Source organism: Cottoperca gobio, chromosome 24, assembly GCF_900634415.1.
Source record: "Cottoperca gobio chromosome 24, fCotGob3.1, whole genome shotgun sequence".
Taxonomy (NCBI): Eukaryota; Metazoa; Chordata; class Actinopteri; order Perciformes; family Bovichtidae; genus Cottoperca; species Cottoperca gobio.
Window position 1 is genome coordinate 12,369,036 of NC_041378.1, and position 22,101 is coordinate 12,391,136.

The 22,101-nt window shown below is 42.0% G+C and overlaps 3 protein-coding genes across 8 annotated transcripts in view; 1 reads left to right on the plus strand and 2 right to left on the minus strand.

The window, feature by feature from the left end:
- Window positions 1-9,041, minus strand: part of dpf3 (double PHD fingers 3) — a 25,291-nt gene extending 16,250 nt beyond the window's left edge. For 2 of the 4 annotated variants that reach the window (XM_029425652.1, XM_029425650.1), the window contains exons 1-2: window positions 8,924-9,029; window positions 7,961-8,095 (exon numbers count right to left, since the gene is read on the minus strand). In XM_029425652.1, coding sequence (XP_029281512.1) covers window positions 7,961-7,992 — 32 coding nt within the window. In that variant the 5' untranslated portion in view covers window positions 7,993-8,095; window positions 8,924-9,029. Of the gene's footprint in view, window positions 1-6,318; window positions 6,401-7,960; window positions 8,096-8,923 lie in introns of those variants that run through there. The other 2 variants (XM_029425651.1, XM_029425653.1) reach the window with 2 other exon arrangements.
- On the plus strand, window positions 8,544-14,531 carry wdr21 (WD repeat domain 21). The gene is given in 14 exon segments (XM_029425649.1): window positions 8,544-9,057; window positions 9,185-9,321; window positions 9,906-10,022; window positions 10,025-10,062; window positions 10,204-10,286; window positions 10,946-11,048; window positions 11,229-11,372; window positions 11,492-11,541; window positions 11,651-11,730; window positions 11,844-11,936; window positions 12,253-12,350; window positions 12,495-12,671; window positions 13,338-13,452; window positions 13,747-14,531. Coding segments are annotated over 14 exon segments (1,593 nt in total). The 5' UTR covers window positions 8,544-8,944; the 3' UTR covers window positions 13,992-14,531.
- zfyve1 (zinc finger, FYVE domain containing 1) lies at window positions 14,464-22,092 on the minus strand. Of its 3 annotated transcripts, none has more exons than XM_029425648.1 (13): window positions 21,906-22,092; window positions 20,966-21,461; window positions 20,626-20,869; window positions 19,580-19,840; window positions 19,241-19,455; window positions 18,975-19,081; window positions 18,232-18,340; window positions 18,047-18,144; window positions 17,737-17,854; window positions 17,155-17,325; window positions 16,689-16,869; window positions 16,496-16,609; window positions 14,464-16,135 (listed from the first exon to the last, which is right to left on the minus strand). In XM_029425648.1, exons 2-13 carry the CDS (start codon window positions 21,452-21,454, stop codon window positions 15,903-15,905), a joined length of 2,340 nt encoding a protein of 779 aa, XP_029281508.1. In that variant the 5' UTR covers window positions 21,455-21,461; window positions 21,906-22,092; the 3' UTR covers window positions 14,464-15,902. The 3 variants fall into 3 exon arrangements, with proteins under 3 accessions (XP_029281508.1, XP_029281507.1, XP_029281505.1); XM_029425647.1 differs by having other exon boundaries at window positions 20,966-21,501; XM_029425645.1 differs by having other exon boundaries at window positions 20,966-22,092.
- Window positions 22,093-22,101: the final 9 nt, after the last annotated feature.

Genomic DNA, 22,101 nt, shown 5'->3' on the forward strand with positions numbered 1-22,101 from the left:
GCAGAGGGTGGATGGAGGAATAGGATGGGGGAGGGAGAAGGGGGAGAGGTTGGGAGAGAGCAGCAGTGAACAAGGGGGAGAGCTCAGAGGAGGAGACAGGTATGGAGAAGGTTTGATTTGTGGTTGAAAAAAGAGGAAGTGAAAATGTAAGTAAGGCAACAAAAGTATAATATAAAGAGAAAAAAATTGAACTTTCCTCCCTGAGGGAGAACATTTATATATTGAACATGCTCTTAAGTCAAATCATGACTGCCTTTAAAGTGGCAATAGATAAAACATTTTGCTTTAACTTATCATTATGTTGATTGCACAATGTAAAGGATGTCGAATAATGACACCATCGCCGTTTGATTGGTTCCTTAAAAGCCTCGCTGTCTCCGGGTGGCAAGCCCTAGACATAAACACTACATCCCTGCCTACCAGAGAGCATTTCCATCAAGATAGCTTACAACTCAACCAAATAGCTTACAGTAGCGAAACAACCGGATTAATGTTAAGTGTGGAAACTAACCAGCAAAAGAGCCCTGATGACAAAGAACGTTCTTTCCACTACGCTAGATCAGTACGTAAGAAAACCTGCCTACTCATTAATACTACCAGGTGTTTTACTCTGCCTCTATCAAAGCACTGAGATCAGGGTTTTTAGTTCTTTGGGATCCTTATGGCCATTTCTTGCTTTGGACAGTAACTGTTAGACAGGCCGCTAGCAGTAGCCATGTTGTTAACGATATATGAACAATTAGATCGATCTTCTTGTTCATATGAAAGTCAACGGACAGAAAGTGTGTTATCACCGTCTCTGTTGCGCAGTTCGTTTGGAAACAAGTGTGTGCTGTGTTGTTGGTGGCTCTGAGGAAAACAAAAAGTGATTCAATTTGGAAACGCTAAGGGGGGGGGGGGGAGAGTTGAACAAATATCTGTTTCCGCTTAACAAAATAACATAACAAACTTATTTACTTTTTTTTTAAGACAAACCATTTATTTTAAAGTGAACACTTAACCATTAACCGTTAACCACGTGTTCAAAACTGCGACCGTAATCGTAATGAGAAATTAGTTTAGTTGTATGTGAATTAAATACAGGGTTAAACAAAAATTATGAATAAGGCAACAAATATACTGTATATAGAGAGCAAACAACGTGTATTGTCTCTTCTTAAGGGAGAATATTTATTTATGTATCATGTGTTATTATATATTATTTTAATTATTTATTAAGCTTAAAAAAGTGAAATCACGACTTCCTTTAATCTGAATAAATGATCCCTTTGAAGCGATGATAATGACTCTAAAATATGCTGATAGAATCTATCTATCTAGGCAACCAGTTGGAGATTCCAGGAAATCACTGCTACTGGCTAACAAACAGTCACGCAACCCCATAAAAAAGACTAATTGTTGTTTTTACAGCAGCACAGCAAACATGCAAAAGCATAAAACCTCTATAGAGGCCCTGTGTGTACCTTCAGTGCCACCGTGAATGTATAATGTCTGCTCTTCAACACATGTGGCATTTGCTGGCTGAGGTTTGTGCCAGGAGACCAACAGAAACGGGGAAGGCAGCTGGTGTTTTTGGCAACACATGCTTTTTACAGTATGACGAACCAGCAGCCGCAGCGATCAAGTCAAATCTAAATGTCCAGAAGACACTTCCTGTCACATAACTCACATTCCCAGAGGTGAAGCGTTATCTCTGCTTTCACTATTTGTTGCCTGAGTTGAAGTGTGTGTGTGTGTGTGTGTGTGTGTGTGTGTGTGTGTGTGTGTGTGTGTGTGTGTGTATGTGTGTGTACCTACAGGCATCTGTCTTCCCAACTTTTCTTCCCCTCTCTTCCTCCCCCTGTCATCCCATATATATTTCTGTCCCATTTCCAGCTACAAAGCGTCTGTGTAACGTCCCCGGGCGACTTCATAAACTCTTACATAAGCAAGCGTTACTGCCTGCTCTTTTGACTGCTTTTGCATTTGTCTGAGAGGTGTGTTCATGTGTTTGGCTAAGTGAGAGTAAAGAGACATGTGTGTGTGTGTGTGTGTGTGTGTGTGTGTGTGTGTCTATATGCCTCGCCCAACCCCCGGACCAGATTCAACCATCAGAGATTCTACTGTACCGTTTGTACCCATTAGTCCACTGTATGGCTGATCCGAGTGATGAAGCTTATGTAAGTAGAGTTTTGCATGTCGGGGAGCACATTCCTCTTGGTCAACAGCTTCCTGGATACTGATGGAATCTGCAGTTGCTGTGTGCGTGTGTGTGTGTGTGTGTGTGTGTGTGTGTGTGTGTGTGTGTGTGTGTGTGTGTTTGTGTGTGTGTTGTGTGTGTGTGTGTGTGTGTATACCACTGTGATTGTCTGAATTGTTCCCATACTAGCACAGAGGAGCTTTGTGTGTGATGGTCAGTCTTTTCAATGTTCCTAGGTAAAATAGAGGTAGAGCTTATAGACATTAAAAGAATTCAAATTCATCCTTAGCACTATTAATCAGACTTACTGTTTGGATGTCTGATGTCATTCCTCTTCATCAATCTTACTCCTATCTGCCACATTTTTTCTTCCTGTTATGTATTGCTCAAAGCACGTTCTCTCTCTCTCCTTTCTAAATAGAATAATTAATCACTGAAACTCATCAGTGGCATAATAAATCTCTGCCATACTTCTCTCTGCATTTGAGTTCATTTCTCTACACTCCTGTTTCGAACACAGACTGTTTAAAACAGATTGTATAGTCTATTAGAAAATGACCCTACTTCTCACTTGATTTCAGGGAGAGAGAGAGAGAGAGAGAGAGAGAGAGAGAGAGAGAGAGAGAGAGAGAGAGAGAGAGAGAGAGAGAGAGAGAGAGAGAGAGAGAGAGGGTGAGTATGAAGTCAGCAGTAACGTTTTATAGTTATGTGAGTGTAGCAGTGCAACGTGTGTACAGTTTAGGCTATTTGTCGGCAAATAAATGCTTTTAACTCTCCAAGACTCGAGCCAAGCTCTCGTGTCTTGCTTGTTACCTGCTGATTTAAGTGGAGGGGGTTAGTCCAGAAACTAGCGACAACAACAATGGTCTCATTTAGAGTGAAATAGACGATAAATATGGTAATTTCTGGCACCAAAAACCAAGATGATGACGCGCAAATGCCAAACTCGAGGCATTAAAACGGTAGTCCACAAACAAAAATGAGTGATGTCACGCTGGCTACGTCCACTTCTTATTTACAGTGTATGGTTTCGACAGGTGACACATCTCAGGTGTACAAGATGTACTTATAATACTTTATTCTAGGGCTGAAACAATTAGTCGATTATTTGATTTGTCAATCAACAAAATTAAAACTGAAACACTTTTCGATAACATTTTTTAAGACAAAAATGCCAAACACTCACTGCTTCTCAACTGTGAGCTTTGTAATGTTTTATTAATCAAATATGATAGTAGGCCGTTTCAACACATCATGTTGGACATTTTCCCAGTTTTTTGACATTTCAGAAATCAATGAAAATACTCAGATGCAGATTAATTAAAGATAAAAACAATTGTTGTTTTTCTTTATTGGTTTAAAGTTTAAAAACAAAAACACAAATTTTGCTTGAGGCTGGAGGTGTTTTGTCAGTCTTGTCTCAGTTGACTATCACACCTTTGTCAATCATTTTAATGAGCTCTGAAGCAGCATCTCGGCTGATGGCTGAGGTTATAGCATCCACCAGAGACAAGCAGAGGCGGCAGATACGAAATTGTAAGATCAAAAACATGTTTTGTTTCACGTGTTGTTATTATAATGAGAAAGATAATTAAATGTGTGAGACTTTCAGGTGTTCCATCTCGGAAAATCAAAGCAACATTAAAGTGAAATACTAACATCAGTCTCTGCATTGTGATCTTCTAAAGGTTTTACGTTGGATTTCATTCCACAAACTGAAACCCCTAATTACATTTAAAGGTCTGACCTTGCTTTTAGTTGGAGTGTTGTGAGTGTGTGTGTGTGTGTGTGTGTGTGTGTGTGTGTGTGTGTGTGTGTGTGTGTGTGTGTGTGTGTGTGTGTGTGTGTGTGGCAGGTGTGTGTGAAATATTGCTCTGGCTCTGTAATTATTAGCAGTTAATTTGACATTTGAAGGAAACGCAATGATTTATATCTTCGGTTGAAACTATTATATGGATTCATGAGAGAAGAACTTTACACTTAATAACAGTGGTTCATCAGTATCTGTCTTTCACAAAAAGAAAAACAGTTTGGGATTCTCTTTGACACACACAGACCATTCACTTTATATATTTTACTGTTATTGTTTTCATGTCTTCTGATTAAATACTTCACAAACTCTGGTTTTAGATACACGCTATATCATTTAGAATATTCTGATCTCGATGACCACAAGATGCAGTAGAAAGCTCTGGAAAAAGCTAGTAAGTGGTGCTTTAGTTAAGATTTCTTTGTCAAATTTTGAGATAACCTTTGATTCATATTATTTAATTGTAATATTGTAGTAGCAGTTATGGTGTAGTACTAGTATAAGATATTGTATTAGGTGGTAACTAAACCATCACTAAAGTTGCACAATATTGATTGTATTTTTGTACGTGATCGTGTTTTTACACTGTATACTTGCAGTAAATCACATTTACTGCATATAATATTGTACAAAATACACTGTGCCTTTAACATATAGTCATTTTAAATATAGAAAACTGATGAGCTGATAATAGCCTGTATGACTTTACAGGCACAACATTTCTCAGCATGAACTGTTCAAACATTGTTTGCACTTGTTTGTTTGACCTCATTCAGCTCACTGAGTCAGAAGAAATGGGAAACTGTAACTCTTTAGCCTCTTTAAAAATCAGACACAACTTTCTAATAAAGCTTTCAGATCTGCACAGAGCGTACATACATTGTCTCAACGGAACATTTTAAACACAACTAGTAGTGTCAGGGGATGATGGGGGGTTTAAATTAAGCAAAAGATAGTGAGGCCGGGAGGAAGTCTGCTTTTAGATAGGTACAGTAAGAGGCCCCCAAAGGAAGTGAAGGGCAGGGCAACAGCATGCGGGCACTGATAGGCGTCTTTGTGGCACTTTGTAGGCCGAGCAGCGGGGTGAAACAGAGAGGAGGGAGATGGAGAGGAGGAGGATGAGGAGGAGCCAAGGACGCAGAATGGGAGGGAAGAGGAGGGGTCCGATATGTCCCCGGGCACACGTGTTCCCTTTCAAACCCTGTCACACTCATTTTCTCTCAAACACGCGGATGTGTGTACGCACGGGCGCACTCACACACACACAAACACACACACGCTTGTCCGTGCGCAAACAGATGCACAAAGGGAATGAAAGGGAAAGGTGCAGTGTGCAGAGAGAGGGGGGGGGGGCAGAGACGAGAGGAAAGGAAAGGGTGTTGCAAAGGGGAAACCCTGATTCAGATGCTGTTTTCTATGTGGAGAATAACCTACATTCATATCTCATCTCTGCACTCTCGTCTGTAGAATCTCACTCATGCATACAAAAAAAACATAAAGAGAGGAACATGTGCCAGTTCCATGTGCAGAATAGGGGGGGGGGGAAAGAAAGCGATTGATCACTGCATGGAGCTTTCTATAAAAAAAAATGTTCCTAGGCATTTAATTCCCCATGCCTGGAAACCATTCCCGGACATTCCCATTCCCCGGGCTCAGATAGACAAAGGCCAGAGTTCGCCCCTGTGCTGAGGGTGTAGTATAAATGTATGCAGTAAATGCAGCCAGACAGACAAGCCCCCCCCCTTCCTCCAAACCTCCATCACTCACTCATGCTCCCTCTCACGCAAATTGGGGGAGGGGCGCAGCTATACAACCGCCTACTCATGCAACAAACACACATAATAAAAACACAACCCTACAAGTTGACCTACACACCACCACCACCTCCTTTTCATTTCCCTAAATCTCAGCCCACATCCTCTCAATCGTTATGCAAACACAGCCAAAACCAACCTTCCACCTGAGCTCATTACAAATCCAAACCTAAAGATAAAAAAGAGGGTAAAAGGACACATGACATGCACATAGACACATCTCTGCATATGAATTACATCGCTCGTTAGAATACTTCTCGTTTCAGCTCTTCATTAAGACCCATCCCACACGGCCACAATCACAAAGAGGTCTTAGTAAAAAAAGAAAGAAAGAGTTTAAATAAATCAAGCAAATATGCACGTCTAAACATGCCACACGTATTTACTGCAAGCTGCTGATGGTTTAATTCATCTTTCAGAGCGGGTAAGATTATTATCACGTCCTTATTGACAGTGGACTCAAACAACTGCCTGAAAACTACACCACAACATTATTTCCCATGGTAATAACTCACATGTTACTTGATATTAGCTCTTCCACTCCTACACGACAGTTTTCTCTTGTTTTATGGTATGTGCTTGAGTCCTGCCTCCAACCTACACACACACACACACACACACACACACACACACACACACACACACACACACACACACACACACACTTTGTTTACCCTTTTACAGATATTGGATAGGGTAGAAGGGGGGTCTGTCTAAGAGAGTCCTGCCATATATGAAGGGCAGATGGGGTTTCCCTTCCTCCATCCGTCTGTCTGTCTTTACATGTACCTCTGCCTCTCTCTACAGATGGACCCAGAAGAATACTGGGACGCTCCTAATCTGCTGTTCTGATCAACTGCAGACACACACACACAACACCCATATATCTACATTCTCTACAGCCTAATCTGTTTCAGTAGAATACAGCAGTTTAAAACCTTTTTTGCAAGTGCTGGTACAGTAGGATGTCAACAAAGAGATCTACAAAACAAGAGCATATCTTGACTTGGGAAATATTCCATCTTGCTTTCCTTTCCTCTAAATATGAATACAGGAAATTATATTTAGCACATTAATGGTTCTGTAAAACATATTATATGGTTAAAAAGATTTATTTATACTTCCATATTATTACAAAGTATTTGCTACACTTATCCAAACTATCAGAACAAAATGACATCACCTCTTGTTCAACAGATTATGGGATAACTGTCTAACTGTCTGCACATTCCACATGACCAGTGCTAAACATCTGCTGACAGCCAGCAGGAAGACAGACATACATTCAGTAATATAGACTAAACTGAAAGTTATAGGTGCACTTAAAGCAGGGCAGACATGAGGGGGTCTATCTTATTGGTTACAAATACTTAACTAATTCATATTCCACTGAAAATGTAGTGTGGAATAAGGTTTTTAAAAAATCAATTTTAGGCCATTTTTGCATATTTTTCAAAGATAGCATAATAAATGCTGCTAAATTCAACCAATCAGAAAATGGTAATGTGCCGATTACCAAGATCAGATACTAGTACTGATCAGTTCTAAAATCTAACTTCAGGGAAAATACACGCACCCTAAATCTGTAATACATTGCAGCGGTTTTTTTTCATGCATGAAAGGAGGTCAATACTGTATAATAACATATTATAATCCGCTATCCATTGTTTACATGCATTTGACATTCGCAGCAAAAGCCTGAGCCGCGCGGCGATCGAGTCGCCCTCTCAATATGCGCTTTGTGACATTTAATTGCATGAAATTATCTATGCAAATTCATCCGTCTAGCACTGACAAAGAAGCCCTGCATGCAAACTTCTGTCAACCGTAATCCTAAAGCAGAATGTGGACGATGACAACTTTTTGTCCAAGTAAACCAACTGCACGAGACAGAGGAAGAGTATGGACATGTACGCGCGGGTTGGAGATGTTTCTCTGCAGATTGTGTACGAGTGCATGCTTGTATATTACACAACACAGCAAGTAGGCAACGGTACCTGCAGATAACACACGGAGACTGTCCAAGTAGCCTACATGGCGAAAGTGTTAATTGTGTGGTTTCCTATTCAAACGCGTGTTTAACCTTATATAGAGTAGTCACTACCTGCAATCAAACTATACAGACATTTTATTTTTTTTTAACTGAAATGTACTTACGATTTTAGAGGATTATGAATGGCAGTCGCCATTTTTCCTGCAGGTCTGTAACGTAATATTCCAAATCTCGGTATAGTTTGGGACCCTTGTGAAAAAAACACAACAGCCAATGCGGTCCTGGGCACTGTGTGCTCCCTACCAATACAACACCAGCATCAAGACATTAGGCGTGGCCTCAGAGAAATCTGTCAACATCAATGTCCGAGTCCTCATTGTAGTAATCATTTCATGGAATAAAATGCATTTGTCTTTATTTTTAATGAAAACATCACAATCAGAAATAAGGGTGAAACATCATGAGCTCTGTCATGATGTCCTCTATAGTTTTGGTTTGGTTGGGGGTTTGGATGTCTGTGTGGACAATAATCAAACGGACATTTATATTTACGTCACTCGAATTGTTTGGGGATAAAAAACTCGGAAATGCACCGAGTTTGGAGAGTACACATTGTGTGTTAGTACTTTAGAATATGTTAACTGTCTATCGTCCGTCAATCAAATGAAATAAAACAAATTGCGACATTATTATTCTGGTGCGTGGCTGAAACGTTCATAAAGAAAACAACCAATGAATGCCTGCAACGTCAGCCACTATTGTTAGCGACGAGCCAATGAATGGCATTTGGAGGCGGGACAACATGGCAGGAACTCAATGTACAGCAATTAGCCAGTTAGCTCATGAGGTGTTAAAACTGTAACAGTTTAATAAGAAAATAAAGACTGTTTACCTTCACAGGAAAGCGTGTTTATAAACATATTAAAAGCGTCCTTACGTTTACTGATGTTTAGTGTCAAGAATTACTATAAAAGTGTCGAGAAAGATGTGCAGTCGAGGTTAGCTCAAAAATGCTAATGTCTACAACTTGCTAACTTAGCTAACAAGTAAACATGCTACATCAACTAGCCTTACACACTCGTACACGCAGAAGGTGATGAACGACAGCGTGGCGTAAGGATTCTTACTTTTGGACATAGAAAGCAGGGATGAGGAAGTGGAACTGGCGAGAAGGGCAGCGACCTCACAGGCGACGAGGTGCTGGTCAACGCAATGGCTGGTACAGAGGCAACCGGCAAAGGGCAACACAGGACGAACAGTGGTATGTTAAAGGAAATAATGACGCATAGTTTAGATTAAAGAACGTGATATGTGTCTAAATCAGTACTTTTCCAGCACAGGCAGTGTTTTGTAACGTCAGTAAGGGACAAGTGGTGTTGTGTTCACAGGTCTGGACATAATGATGCAGGGCCATCATTTAGAGCACCTCAGAGAAGATATGAAAACCAGCCCGTCTCTTCCTCTTCATCTTCATCTCCCCCCTCACCCTCATCTTCCTCCTCTAAGACCAGCAGTGCTGCACCAGGTCAGTACCACACACCAACCCTCTGCATAATTGAACAAACATAAGTTATTTGGTGTTCATTCATGACCCATAACACAGCACTTGTTAGTGGCAGTAAGCAAAAAAAAAAGAAACACAAAATCCTTACAATACAAGAGTATTGTATTGCCGTCTTTATACACACACACACACACACACACACACACACACACACACACACACACACACACACACACACACACACACACAAGCATGTGACAACGTTCTACCTTTATCTAGACTACTCCATACTAAATAAATATACTTGGGAAATATTAAACTGCCTTCACTGTTTACATTTATTTACACTACATATATCTATACTTCTCTATTATTGCACCACATGTTAGAATCTTTTTTTGTATCTTGTTGTTTGCAACCACGACCAGGGAAACACAATGTTGTTCCTTTTACAGCATTGTATATAAATGGATGACAATAGTGTTTCTCTCTCTTATCTTAAAAAAATGTTACTCCTACTGTATGCTACTTAATCAGGGGTGTAACTTTAATAGCAAGTACAAAAGGAGTCCATGCTTAATATTACCACCCGGTTCTGTTGCCAGATCTGCCTGGTTTCTATTTTGACTCGGAGAAAAATCGTTACTTCCGCCTGTTGCCCGGACACAACAACTGTAACCCGCTGACCAGAGAGCAGTTGCAGGAGAAAGAAAGAGAGAAAGAGAGAATAAGATGCTGGCGGAGGATGAAAAGCCTAGAAAAGTAAGTCTGTTGTGGAGGAAATTATGTCTATCCTCTAGATTTTAGTGTTATGATTTTTGATTCTTGTGCTTAAAGCTTCGGTGATAATTCTTCACCACATGCTTGGGTTAAATAATGGGACATGTGTTATCTTCTTCATAGAAAGCACCAAGAACAGGACTGAACACTTCGCTGCTGCTGCAGAAAAGACACCTTGGCATGTTACCTGAGAACTCTTATTGCAGGTACTGTATCACACCGCACACTCATCATTTTTCATTCAAAACATTCAGAAAAAGAAACATGCTCGGATGTAGTCAGAATATTGTACTGCATGACGGTTTCAATTATATGAATTAAATTGACATAGTTGTAACCAAAATTATTTATATTTATGCTTTTGCCACACATTTCTATAAATACACTGACTAGAGCTGCAACTAACCATTATTTCAATTTTCGATTAATCTGCTATTTATTTCCTAGATTAATCGTTTACTCGTTTGGCCTATAGAATGTCAGATAATTGTGAAAAATCCTGGTTTCTCAAAGTGCAGAGTGATGTCTTTAAATGTCTCATTTGTCAGTCCAAAACCCAAAGATATTCAGGTTAATATGATATAAAAGCAAAGAAAAGCAGGACATGTCCATATTTGAGAGTCTAAAAACAGCATTTTCTGCCATCTTTGCATGAAAAACAATTAATTTAACAATTAATCGATTATCAAAATAGTTATAATATTTTTCTGTTGATGGACTAATCGATTAGACGACTAATTGTTGCAGCTCTAACACAGATAATGTCAGATCGCAGGGAGCAAATGAGTTAATGATTTTGGTTAAGTGGATTGTCTGCAGATGGTTCCAGTCGGTCGGTGTTAACGTGGTTACTGTGTGTCTCCAGGCTGGTGCATGAGGTGAAGGTCAGTGGAATGAGACGCCACAAACTAGAGATCCAGAGCACGGACAACAGCAACCCCAACACTGACAACTTCAGACTCATAGTGGTGAGAACACACACAATTACACTTGAAACATGATGCCTAATATCGCAGTCATAATAGAAACACATTTTCTGCTTAATTTAGAATTGGAAAAATCCTTAGAATATGTTTTCCTATCGTACTTACGGGTCTGCACATCCTCATTGAACTCAACCCTCCCCTTTTCTTCCTCGTCTTCATCAGGGGGACTCTGCATGTGAGCGAGTGTTCACAGTCAATGACGTGTCACACGGAGGCTGCAAGTACGGCATCATGAACTTCAGCAGCAGCAGCCGGGGATCTCTGTCCGTGGAAATGTGCGACAACCTCTACTTCACAAACCGCAAGGTGGGAGCGCTTCACAGGAGCAGTGACTCTGATTGTGTATCCAAGTTCTTCTCTACATTTTAAGGAATCCTTGTATATTATATTGAAATAAGCTAAAGGTTTGGCTAAATGCATTTCAGGTGAACTCCATCTGCTGGGCCTCGGTCAACTACCCAGACTCCCACGTCTTGTATCCTTCTTCAGCTAGTGCTCTTCTCTTAGTCATTCTAAATGTCTTAAAACTCAAGTGCTGCTCTGCACACTGCCAGTATATTCCCCTTGACTGATCTGACTGTCAGGCTGTGTCTGGTAGGAGCGGCGGACACCCCCGGCTGCGTCAGTTTACTTCCTGCTTCCCTCTTCAGCAACTCCAACCCAGGTTGAACTGAATATAATCTTCTCAGGCTACTATAATTTAAAGACATATTTCATGTGGGCGTTGTTTGTTTACGACCCCATTTGAACCATTTACCATCCTTCTGTCTCCTTCAGACCAGCCCGGGATGCTGTGTAGCTTCAAGATATCCTCAGCCTGGTCTTGTGCTTGGTGCCTCAACCCCCAGTTTGACAAGACCTTCAGCACCGGTCTGTGCAGCCATTGTTATTTGTCTTGCAACTCATGATCAAATATGACATTCATAATCAGATCACAATATCTTTCTTCTGTAGAGGTGGAGTTTGTTTTGCTTGGCTATAGACTTGGGGTGTTAAACTGCCTCTTAAATCATATTCACTTAGTTTGGGCCGAAGAAAAGCTACAGCAACATTGTGTTAGAAGATTAAAATGATCTAGACAGAGAGCTTGTTACTTGCAAATATTGTATTTAGTGATTGGGCACACATTTCCTCTTCACAAACGTATAAATCTAAAGTAATTATGTATTCTCGCATGTGTTGGCAGGCCTGTCTCGTAGGGTGATAGTAAAAGATGCGGAGACGGGACGAACGCAGACGTACAGCACCGGCAGCGACGTCTTGGCTCAGCAGTTTGCCCTGAGGGTGAGTCCACTGTTGCATCTAAGCGATTAAAGCATGTTAGAGATCACTGGTAACATGCTACAGTATGGATTTCTCAATAAGTGTGACAATGTAGTGATGGAAAGAAAGGCCAAGAAGACATAATACCAGGCATTTCTTTCCTAGGACCCTGTGCTGTTCAATGGTTGCCGATCAGGAGAGATCTTCAGCATTGACCTGCGGCAGCGCGGCCGTAGGGATCAGAGCTGGAAGGCAAGCCGCTTCCATCAAGAGTCAGCCATCACCTCCGTACGCGTCCTGCAGGATGAGAACTACCTGCTTGCTGCTGACATGCTGGGCCAGGTCAGGTTATTGCCTTGCAAATTTGATTAAAATGTTTTAATGGTGGGTCATACTTTGGGTACAACATTCTAAATGAGTATGTTAACTTTGTTTTGTTCCTGAGATGAGGCTAATCACCCAAATGGAAAAAAGCAGATAAGAGATGGATACTATATTTTAATAATCTAATATCGGCTGATAATACGAAGCAAAATTACTATAACTGACCTCACGAGCAGCATCTACACACTTCGATATAGTAGGTGGTGTTATGCACCTTTTTAAAGCTGGTTTGCGATCTTCCAATAAACACAGAGAAGAAGAACGAGCGCAGCCGACAGGAGAGCCAAACCTGATTGCAATTAGAATTTATTTTATGTACTTTACTAGAAAGAAATGATCATTTGAAGAACAGTTTTTTTGTTTATGTTGTGTTAATCACAGCGATGTCCATATGGAATATTAAATTATCCAACCTCAGGTGTGCATAAACTACAGGTTATGAACTTCTTTTAAAAATACAAAACTGAGAAATGATCAGTTATCTTATGATATTGTCCATAAGAAGCAGGTAATAATCTGTTATTGCCTGAAAAAAATCCATATTGTGCATCCTTATTACACACATATTAACCCACATGGATACTATTGTTGCTAACTTTGTGCGTTTTCTTCATTTATGTGCAGATTAAGCTGTGGGATGTGCGTGTGACAAAGCCTGTACAGGAGTTCAAAGGGCACTATAATGAGCATGCCTACCTTCCCATCCACGTCAATGAGCCGGAGGGGCTTTTGTTGGCAGGTAGGAGAAGACACCACATGCTCTATCAACGCACTGTGGAACAATATGGCTTTCAGAACTTTCATTACTGTGTTAATCAAAGAATTGCCAGGTTTACATCTACTATGCGCTGACGTACTTAGTGGAAGTCTTCGAGCTTCTAGATTGAGCCCGTTGCAGATTACACACTATGGCCTCTGATGTGGTATTTCAGAGATAGTTTGAGAAAACGTCTGTCTCTCCCACGGTGCTTTCCAACTCTGATTGGGAAACCAAACTCATTTTTTGCATTTCCTCCTCTTGTTTCTTCCCTAGTCGGTCAGGATTGCTACACAAGGTTATGGAGCCTAAAAGATGGCCACCTATTAAGGACTATCCCATCACCCCACCCGGCCGCAAACGACCTGATCCCGAGCGTGGTCTTCTCCTCCAAGCTGGGCGGCTGCAGGGGGCTCCCCGGCCTGCTCATGGCCGTCAAACACGACCTTTACTACTTCCCGTACAACACCGACTACCAGGAAGGAGGAGAGCAGCAGGCCGGCTTTTTAGGAAAAGACTGAGAATGCTTCATCTCACAAATCCTTCTTAAAACAAGGGCAATTTTTTTTGTTGCCAAATGTATTGATGGAGTTATATTCATATAAAAAAACAAAAGCTATAGGTATTTTATAAATGAATGGGTTTGGCCAATATGCAGTGAAGGGTTACATTGAAGCCTCAGGGGAATGTTGTTTTTTCACCCACTTGTTTGTGCCAAGAGGAAATAGAAGTGCTACATACATTACAATAACTGAAGTTAAGATTTCTGTAACCTTTAAAAGAAAAAGTGCTCTTATGACATGATTGACTTTGATTTTCTATGTATCTTAGGATGTGTCTGATCTGAATTTGAAAAGGATGATTGAGAAGGATGACAGTTTATACTGTAAATCAACACATTTTCTAATTGTTGAATGACGATTCTATTCTAAGAAAAACAAAACACAGTGATCTATTGTTTTGTATTTGCTCCTCAATAACACACAGAGAGACTGAGTTTCTGCAGTTTAATACATACTGTATGAGCATACATCAGCATAAAGTTATTGATTTGTTCCTTGTGATATTTCGTATTCCTTGAACATTTCTCTCTGAGACGGGGACAGTAATCAGATATTTCACAGATTCAGGTCAAACTGTTATTTCATCTTATTTGTTGAAATTGAAACCAAATCTCGCTACAGTCAGACCTCGCAATACCTACTTGTTCAGTCGAGAGCCCTGACTGCATCTTCATAATGTATTCGTCAGACAATTGTGCGGTACAGTCCCAAACGTTGCTTCTAGCTAACTAGCTACACAGCCTGAGTTGAAAGAGTAAAAGATTTACTAAGAATAATTTTCCTTGTTTTGAGGGGCCAGCCTCAAAGATGGTTTCAAGTATTTTCTGTTCCATATTGCTACTGTGAGCCAGCCACTCTATAAAAGCAATCCCTGTTGCAGTTTATCATCCCACTGCAGTCACATGTGTGTTGTTAGCACATATTAGTTCAAACTTTAAAAAAAACACCCTGGCCATTCAAAAAATATCCCTATTAAAGTAAACGTTTTTCCCCATATATGTATATTTTAAGTTAAGTTCAAACAATGTGGACAGCATTATTAAGGCTGTTCTGTTATGATCTGCTCATTCAAATGCACAAACGACCACAAAGTATCGAGGGATTAAGTAAGAAGTTAAGTAATTCTATAAATTGGAATGCATCTCGGCGCTACGGTACATCGTTGGCTTCTGATTTGTTCTAATCCTCCTGAAGCCAAAGCTTGCAGGGCTGAAGCCGAGGGCAACTTCTGTAGATCCATTCAAAAAGACCAGAATTCATTGTGGTGGATCACTTTTCAGGCTTTCCTTCATTTCCTCTGAAGCCAGCCCTGTATGCTATATCCAGGGCTCCTGCAGAAACATTCTCAGAATAACATTTTTTCACCTGGAATTAGTAAAAGATGCTCAGTCAGTACTTCTAATATTAAACGGTTCACACATGCAGCCCCAGACTACAGAAGGTGCTAATAGTACTAGTGAGTCACACTGGGAGGGATTGTCAAAGGATCAAAGGGGAACATGGAGATTAACCTGAACTCAATAGTAAGCAAGCACGTACAAAGCTCATTCATAAAACGCTGTCGAGCTGTTTTATCTCTCCTTGATATTTGTGTCTCACTCTGACTGACATTCTTCACAGTGTAAAATATAGGCATATTAAAGTGAAAGAGCGTTAAGGGACTGACGAAACGTGAGGGCGGCGTTCAAAAACAATAAACGGAGTCCAATCTGCCACTGACAGTCTAATGGCAGCCAAGAAATGCCGCTAAAAGAGACAAAAAGGGAACTGAAGCCTTTTAGCCAAATGTTGTCAATTCCAGTCTTTTTTTCTGCAGAGGACGGCGTCCTTAACCATCCCCCCTTCCTCTGACTCCCGCTCCTCGTCCTGCTAGAGCTCCCCAGGTTTTTGGTTGCAGCCGTTGCAGACCCTCACCGGGTGGTCCCAGCCACGGGAGGGCACGGCGCGTCGCTCCTGTGAGCAGTCGCCACACACTCCCTGGCCACAGGCGCGGCAGTGGTGGATGGAGAGACGCGGAGAGAACTCCCTCTGGCACTCGCTGCAGGAGTGAATGTCCTGATCTGGGACCCAGTAGGTCGGGCGAGCTGCGTCCTTCACCAGGCCTGGACGCAGAGGAGAGGAGGAGTTATAATGACTGATGAACAACAGCTGGATAGAGTGATCTTTATCTGCATTGTTTTAGTCATGTATGTTTTGCACCCTCATCTTGGTGTGAGCTACAGAGACACCTTAAAATAAGATGACCTTATAAGCATGGACGATTAGGGACTGCTTACGTGCATACTTACTGAACTCTGCTAATGTCATTGTTTTATGTGATTCACTGTTTGTGTTATTGTTGTTTGAATGCTGTTTGTTTTAACTTCTTGCTGTTTTGCTTGAAGTCTGTTGCTTTTTCTTTTATATGAAACTTTTTTATGCTGCAGTCTTGGCCAGGACATCCTTACAAATAAAAAGCTCACCGAGAGGTATGTCGATGGCACCGACTACTGCTCCTAAAGTGTTCTGGACCGCCTCCCCAACCTTCCTGGCTATCAGGGTGCCTCCCTCCTCCTCCAAGGCAGCATCCAGTAACTCTGCAACAGGGAAAGATGCACACATCACACATCACATCCAGAAAACCCATTCAAACATTAAACATTAAGAAGCATTTACCAGTCGGGATTCCTCTGTTGTGGAAACATGCGTCGCAGACTCGGACAGGTGCGAGGCCCCAGCCCCTCTCCGGGACCGGCCGGGTTTTTAAGGAGCAGGAGTCGCAGAAGCCTTCTCCACAGGCGCGACAGTGGTGCTTTGTGTCGTTGGCCTGGAACTCTACCCCACATTTATTACATTTCTGCAACACACACACAGTGAGGATGAGACATGAGTCCATAGAGTATAAGATGTTGTTTTATTCACCATCAAATCCTGTCCATAAAAGGAACACCATGAAGTTTAACAGGTGTGTAAAACAACAGCATGGGCATCTACTGTATGTGCAACAACATGGACTTTATTGTACTTTATTTTCTCTTGGCAGTGACTTTCAATGTAGTGATCTGAGTTTGTCATGTGTGAGAAGAAAGGTTTAAGTCTGGGTGCATTTCTTTTAGTTTTAAGAGCGGTTTTAGTTACCCACCAGGATAAGAGAGTTGGGTTTCCAGTAGGTGGGAGCGATCTGGTCGGTGAGCCAGGAGGTGACTGCTTTGGCAGGCTTGACGCTGAGTTCAGACACTGACTGAGAAATGTATTTGACTCCATCCAGCAACCTCTGCGCGGCGTTGTTGTTGTCTTTCAAAAAACCGTCGGACTGAAATGAAGGCAAGAGGAGAAGAACAGAGTACAGATGCAAATGAATACACCAGCTGACAGCTGCGCAGCATTCAAATGTTGATTTAGAATTTGAAAGTAAAAGATATGAATGAAGCTTTGAAATACTCGGTACAGCCCTTCAGAAATACAATCATTTAGGCAGTAGCATAGCCTTACCAGCTGATTCATTCTGGGCATTTAGACGTCTTTACTCAGCACTTTTGACTAAGCATCCTTAAAGATCATAATTTTAACATGAAAAACGGTCATAAACCACAGTGTGCATTAGTTTCCTGGGCATCAACATACAACCCACTGGCCTCTGAAAAACCTTTGAGATCTTGGTTTGCAACTTTGTTTATTAGGTTTAGGAAGAAATCTCATTCAGGCTGTTCCACTGCGGCCTTACCCCAGGCCAGATGTGCTGGATCTCTGTTCTGACCACTGTTTCCACTGGGTCCTGGTTTCCATACCAGTACTGCCTGCTTCTGTAGATCACTGCACAGTTGGGACACTCGATTACATACCTGGACAAAGGCAAAAAAAAAAAGAACATCTCAAGGGGACAGATTGTGTTGCCTCTTGGTCTTGGTTTGTTTCGCTGCTTTGTCTTTGCACGTTCTGATTCATGTGAACGGGCAAATGGATTGATCGCACTGCGCTTGCAATGCAGCCATTTCAAATAATCTTCCAAATGTTTCTGTGGTAGCTGGACTCACCCAGACCAGGCGTAGATGGCCAAGCCAAACCACGGTGAATCAGACGAGGCCGTCGTTTTGGGAACCACTATTACCTCCTTCCCTCCCTCATAGCAGGCCTGAGAAGTTCAGCACAGACGCTCAGAACCTCGTCAAACAGGCATACTTCAACATATACACGTGTGGCATTTTGGGCTTGTACTCACTTTGCAAGTGTAGATGCGGTTGTCATACTGTGCAGTGTAGCGGCAGCGATGTTTGGCTTCGTGGTCGAGTCCTTCCTTGAGGTGATTCATGCTTCTCTTACAGCCTGAACTGAAAGTCAGGAGACAAAGGCCACATGTTTTAGAGATATTTTAAACACGCCCAATCCTCTGGTCTAAGACAGTCCGCAAATATTAGTAAACATGAACAACCCTCGTCCAAATCCAAAAATCAGAACGCTAAAGACCCAATGTCGTAAAGAATAAAGTCTGGAACTGCTCCATTAACAGTGAATTAGGAAAGATGTAATAGATGACATTAAGAGCACCCAGGGGAATGTTTATAGGGGTACACGTTCTGTTTCACAACTGAGAACGATACCATAAAATAATTTGGGTATACATTTTTTCTCCCTGGATTTATATTCTTTGAGGGTGACTTTTACCAAACATTATTAATCAAAATTTTAAAAATTTACTTATTCATTTATTAATTATCTTATTTACAATGTTGTCATTTATAGATCCACCGGAGGAAAATGACAAATGCGAATACAAATTTTTTTGCAGTCTCACGATAAATAAACTAATCTGACTTTCTTTTTTTCTAACTAATTGAGTGAAACTATGCAGTCCTGTTTGTGAACCGTATAGAAATAGATGTTTAAAGCACGTGTTTTGTAGTGACACTTAATTCTAATTCCTACTGAACTGCAAAAGGTTGCAGTGATCAGAGAGACACGTACCCACAACTGAGGCAGAGGCTCGAGCAGGTGAAGTACTCATCTGGAAAGAACGAGTTACTGGCCATGTGCTCGTCTGCAATCTCTCCGCTGAAGCGCTCGCTCAGGGCCTGAGGGACAGAAGAGTCAATAACGCTCGCTATAAATATTGACAAAAACACATTTGTGTTGTGTACACGCAAACGTTTTCTTTTTATATGTCACATTACAAAATATCCAGGCGCGTGAGTATATAATACACACTTCTTCCTACAATCAAGCGTCCCTACCTGCAGAGCCTTGTAGATGACGCTGGCAGAGCGTGGCGAGCGGGTGGTGTTGTTGTCCAGCTGCTGCTCCAGGCTGTGCAGCAGACTGCTGAAGTCTGTGGGGGGGTTGTAGGTCCGAGTTCCACGGTACTGGATGGAGCTGAACGCTTCAGGAAACAGACCCAGCTTCCTGAAACGCTCCTGGAGAAAACGCTCGACCGACTCCGAGGGTTTGTCTAGAGAAGGAGAGCAAACAAAGACAGACAGAGAGTGAAGGACAGAGAAGATTCTTATGCCAGTCTTGTTCATCAAATGCCGACAAAGTACAGCTCGGAGTATAAAAGAGCGGGACTCACGTACCTGATCCGAGTAACTTGGTGTGGACAGTCTCATGGAAGATGATCACAGCAGGGCCCAGAGTTGACAACGGGACGTCTAGACCACAGCGGGTGGTAGTCGCTTTCAGCTCCTTGGTGAAATGCTTCAAGTAGGCATCTGATGCATCACCAAGAAACTTGAAGAGATCGTCATGGAGACGGTCAGCATGGGTTCGGTAGATGACCACATCACAGATAGCCAGGACTTTGAGGAGGAGGCGTGTTCGCTGACCCTGATTTGCCCCTAATGAGTGAAAACATAGCAGTGTTAAACATGTGTAGTCTCCCTACTCCTGTTTGTTTCATGGTATTAAAAAGGGACAGTTGACTCCAAAATCAAAGAGACATATTTGTCTTCTTACCTGTAGCGCTATTTATGAATCTAGATTGTTTTCGTGGGAGTTGCCGAGTGTTGGAGATATCGGCCGAAGAGATGTCTGCCTTCTCTCCAATATAAAGGAACTAGATGGCACTCGGCTTGTGAAAAACATTTTAAAAACACTACAGCAATGTCTCATTCCAGAAATGATGACCTGGTTACTCAAGATAATCAACAGACCTTGTTATGAGCAGTTTCATGTACACTCACTACACCCGCATACAAATTAGCTATACACCAGCTATACTCATTTTAGTGACAAGCCGCTCCTCTGAGTTTTTGCCCCAAACTGCTTTTCTGGCGGATACCCTGATGGTTTTGGTTTGGTAGAAAAGGAAATAGTTCCTACAAGGTCTTTAGATTATCTTGAGTAACACGATCATCCATGGTCTTCATGATTCTTTGGAAAGAGACATTGCTGTTGAGTTTTTCAAATGAATTTTTTTGAGCACCAGCTCAAGCTGAGTGTAATCTTGATCCATTATATTCAAGAGAACGCAGACATCTCTACGGCCAATATCTCCAAAACTCTACAACTCCCACCAAAACTATCTAGATTGGTAAATAGCACCACAGGTAAGAAGAAACATACATAGTTTTGATTTTGGGTAGAACTGTCCCTTTAAGCTAATCCATCGTTTGTCCCATACCAGCTCCAAGCAGTCCTTCTGTGTCGATGACTACCACCCGATGCACAGGGTCCATGGCTGCCCACACACCCACGGTGCAGGACTCTTGGGTGGGTGAGGTCTTGAAAACTTCTCGTCCAAGGAAAAATGTATGGTTCAGGGTGTGGGACTTGCCCTCCCCAGTGTTTCCAAAGATGGAGACCACCTTGAGGAGCTCATCCTGCCCGCAGCCCAGCTTGCTCACAAAGTCGTCCTCATCCTTCACCTGAGAATCCACACAAGATCAGCCCCATTGTCAAAACATCCTAATCATTGCTGCTAGGTGCGATCAAATGATTGAAACATGCTTTCAAGTATTTACCTGCATCTCCTCCCTCTCGTCCACCAATATAAAGCTGAACACCTTCTCCAGCTCGGCTTTCAGGATCTCCATCTGTGACTCCCCGGCAGCCACGCTGTTGTCCTGGGGAGCTTTGGCAGGGGGGTAAGGTGTCAGAGGGTGCTTCCTCTTGTTGACTCCACTGTGAGTGCGTTTCTGGCAGTCCAAACACAGGTTGATCTTGCAACCCTGGCAGCGTACCACCGCTCTGAGCCGTCCACCGTTGACAGGGCAGCTGCTGTCACCTTTGCAGGAGTCACAGAAAGGAACATGGCCGGGTGCAATCCGAACCCGGTCGTGGTTCCTCATCCGCTCCTGACGATGGAGCTCCAGTTCACATCGGCCACACTGCAGGCTGCCGCATTCATCACATTCAAACGCAGCCTCGTCTGAACCCCCACAGGCGTAGCTCTCCTGACAGCCTAGGACTGTGTTCATTCCTTTATCTACAGCTGGACCTTGACCACTCATCTCAAACCTGACCGGTCAGGACGACACCCCACGTTTAGTCGGATTAACTAGGTGGCAAAACACAACGTTAAGCAAATGACCAGATGTGATGTTACCTTTGTTTTATACTCTCCAAAAAGCCAATTCAAAGTATTATATAATGTTCAGTTTATTACTGTTTATTATTAGGTAGTAAACAAGATCAGGTAGCAATTTCAAACACACTTGTTAAGACCAGTAATGACTTTGTTTTGGCAAAACACTAACATTAGCTGCCCTGCATCCCTCGTCTTGTTTTGGTAATGTTGTATCTCAGTTGTATGCCAAGTTTCTATTTAAAGGTAGCCCGGCATATGCTGGCCATAATGTCCAAAAAACACTCTCTGAAACTCAGTAATACATTTATCTTATCACTGGCCAACACAAAGAAAAACACTTTCTGAAAAAACAAACAACCTTTCAATCGACTGACCTAGCAGTGGCTACCAGTCCGACGGACGGCGGATAACTAAATTGCTGCCTCGACACAGTCTAAAACTGGACACGTATACTGTCTAACGCCGTACCGCCGACTGCCACATATAGCTAATGTTGTTAAGAAAGCTTGCTGAGCAGTTCTGTGTCAGACCCCTGTAGATGTTGTTGCTTTTACATCAGCTGATCGGCTT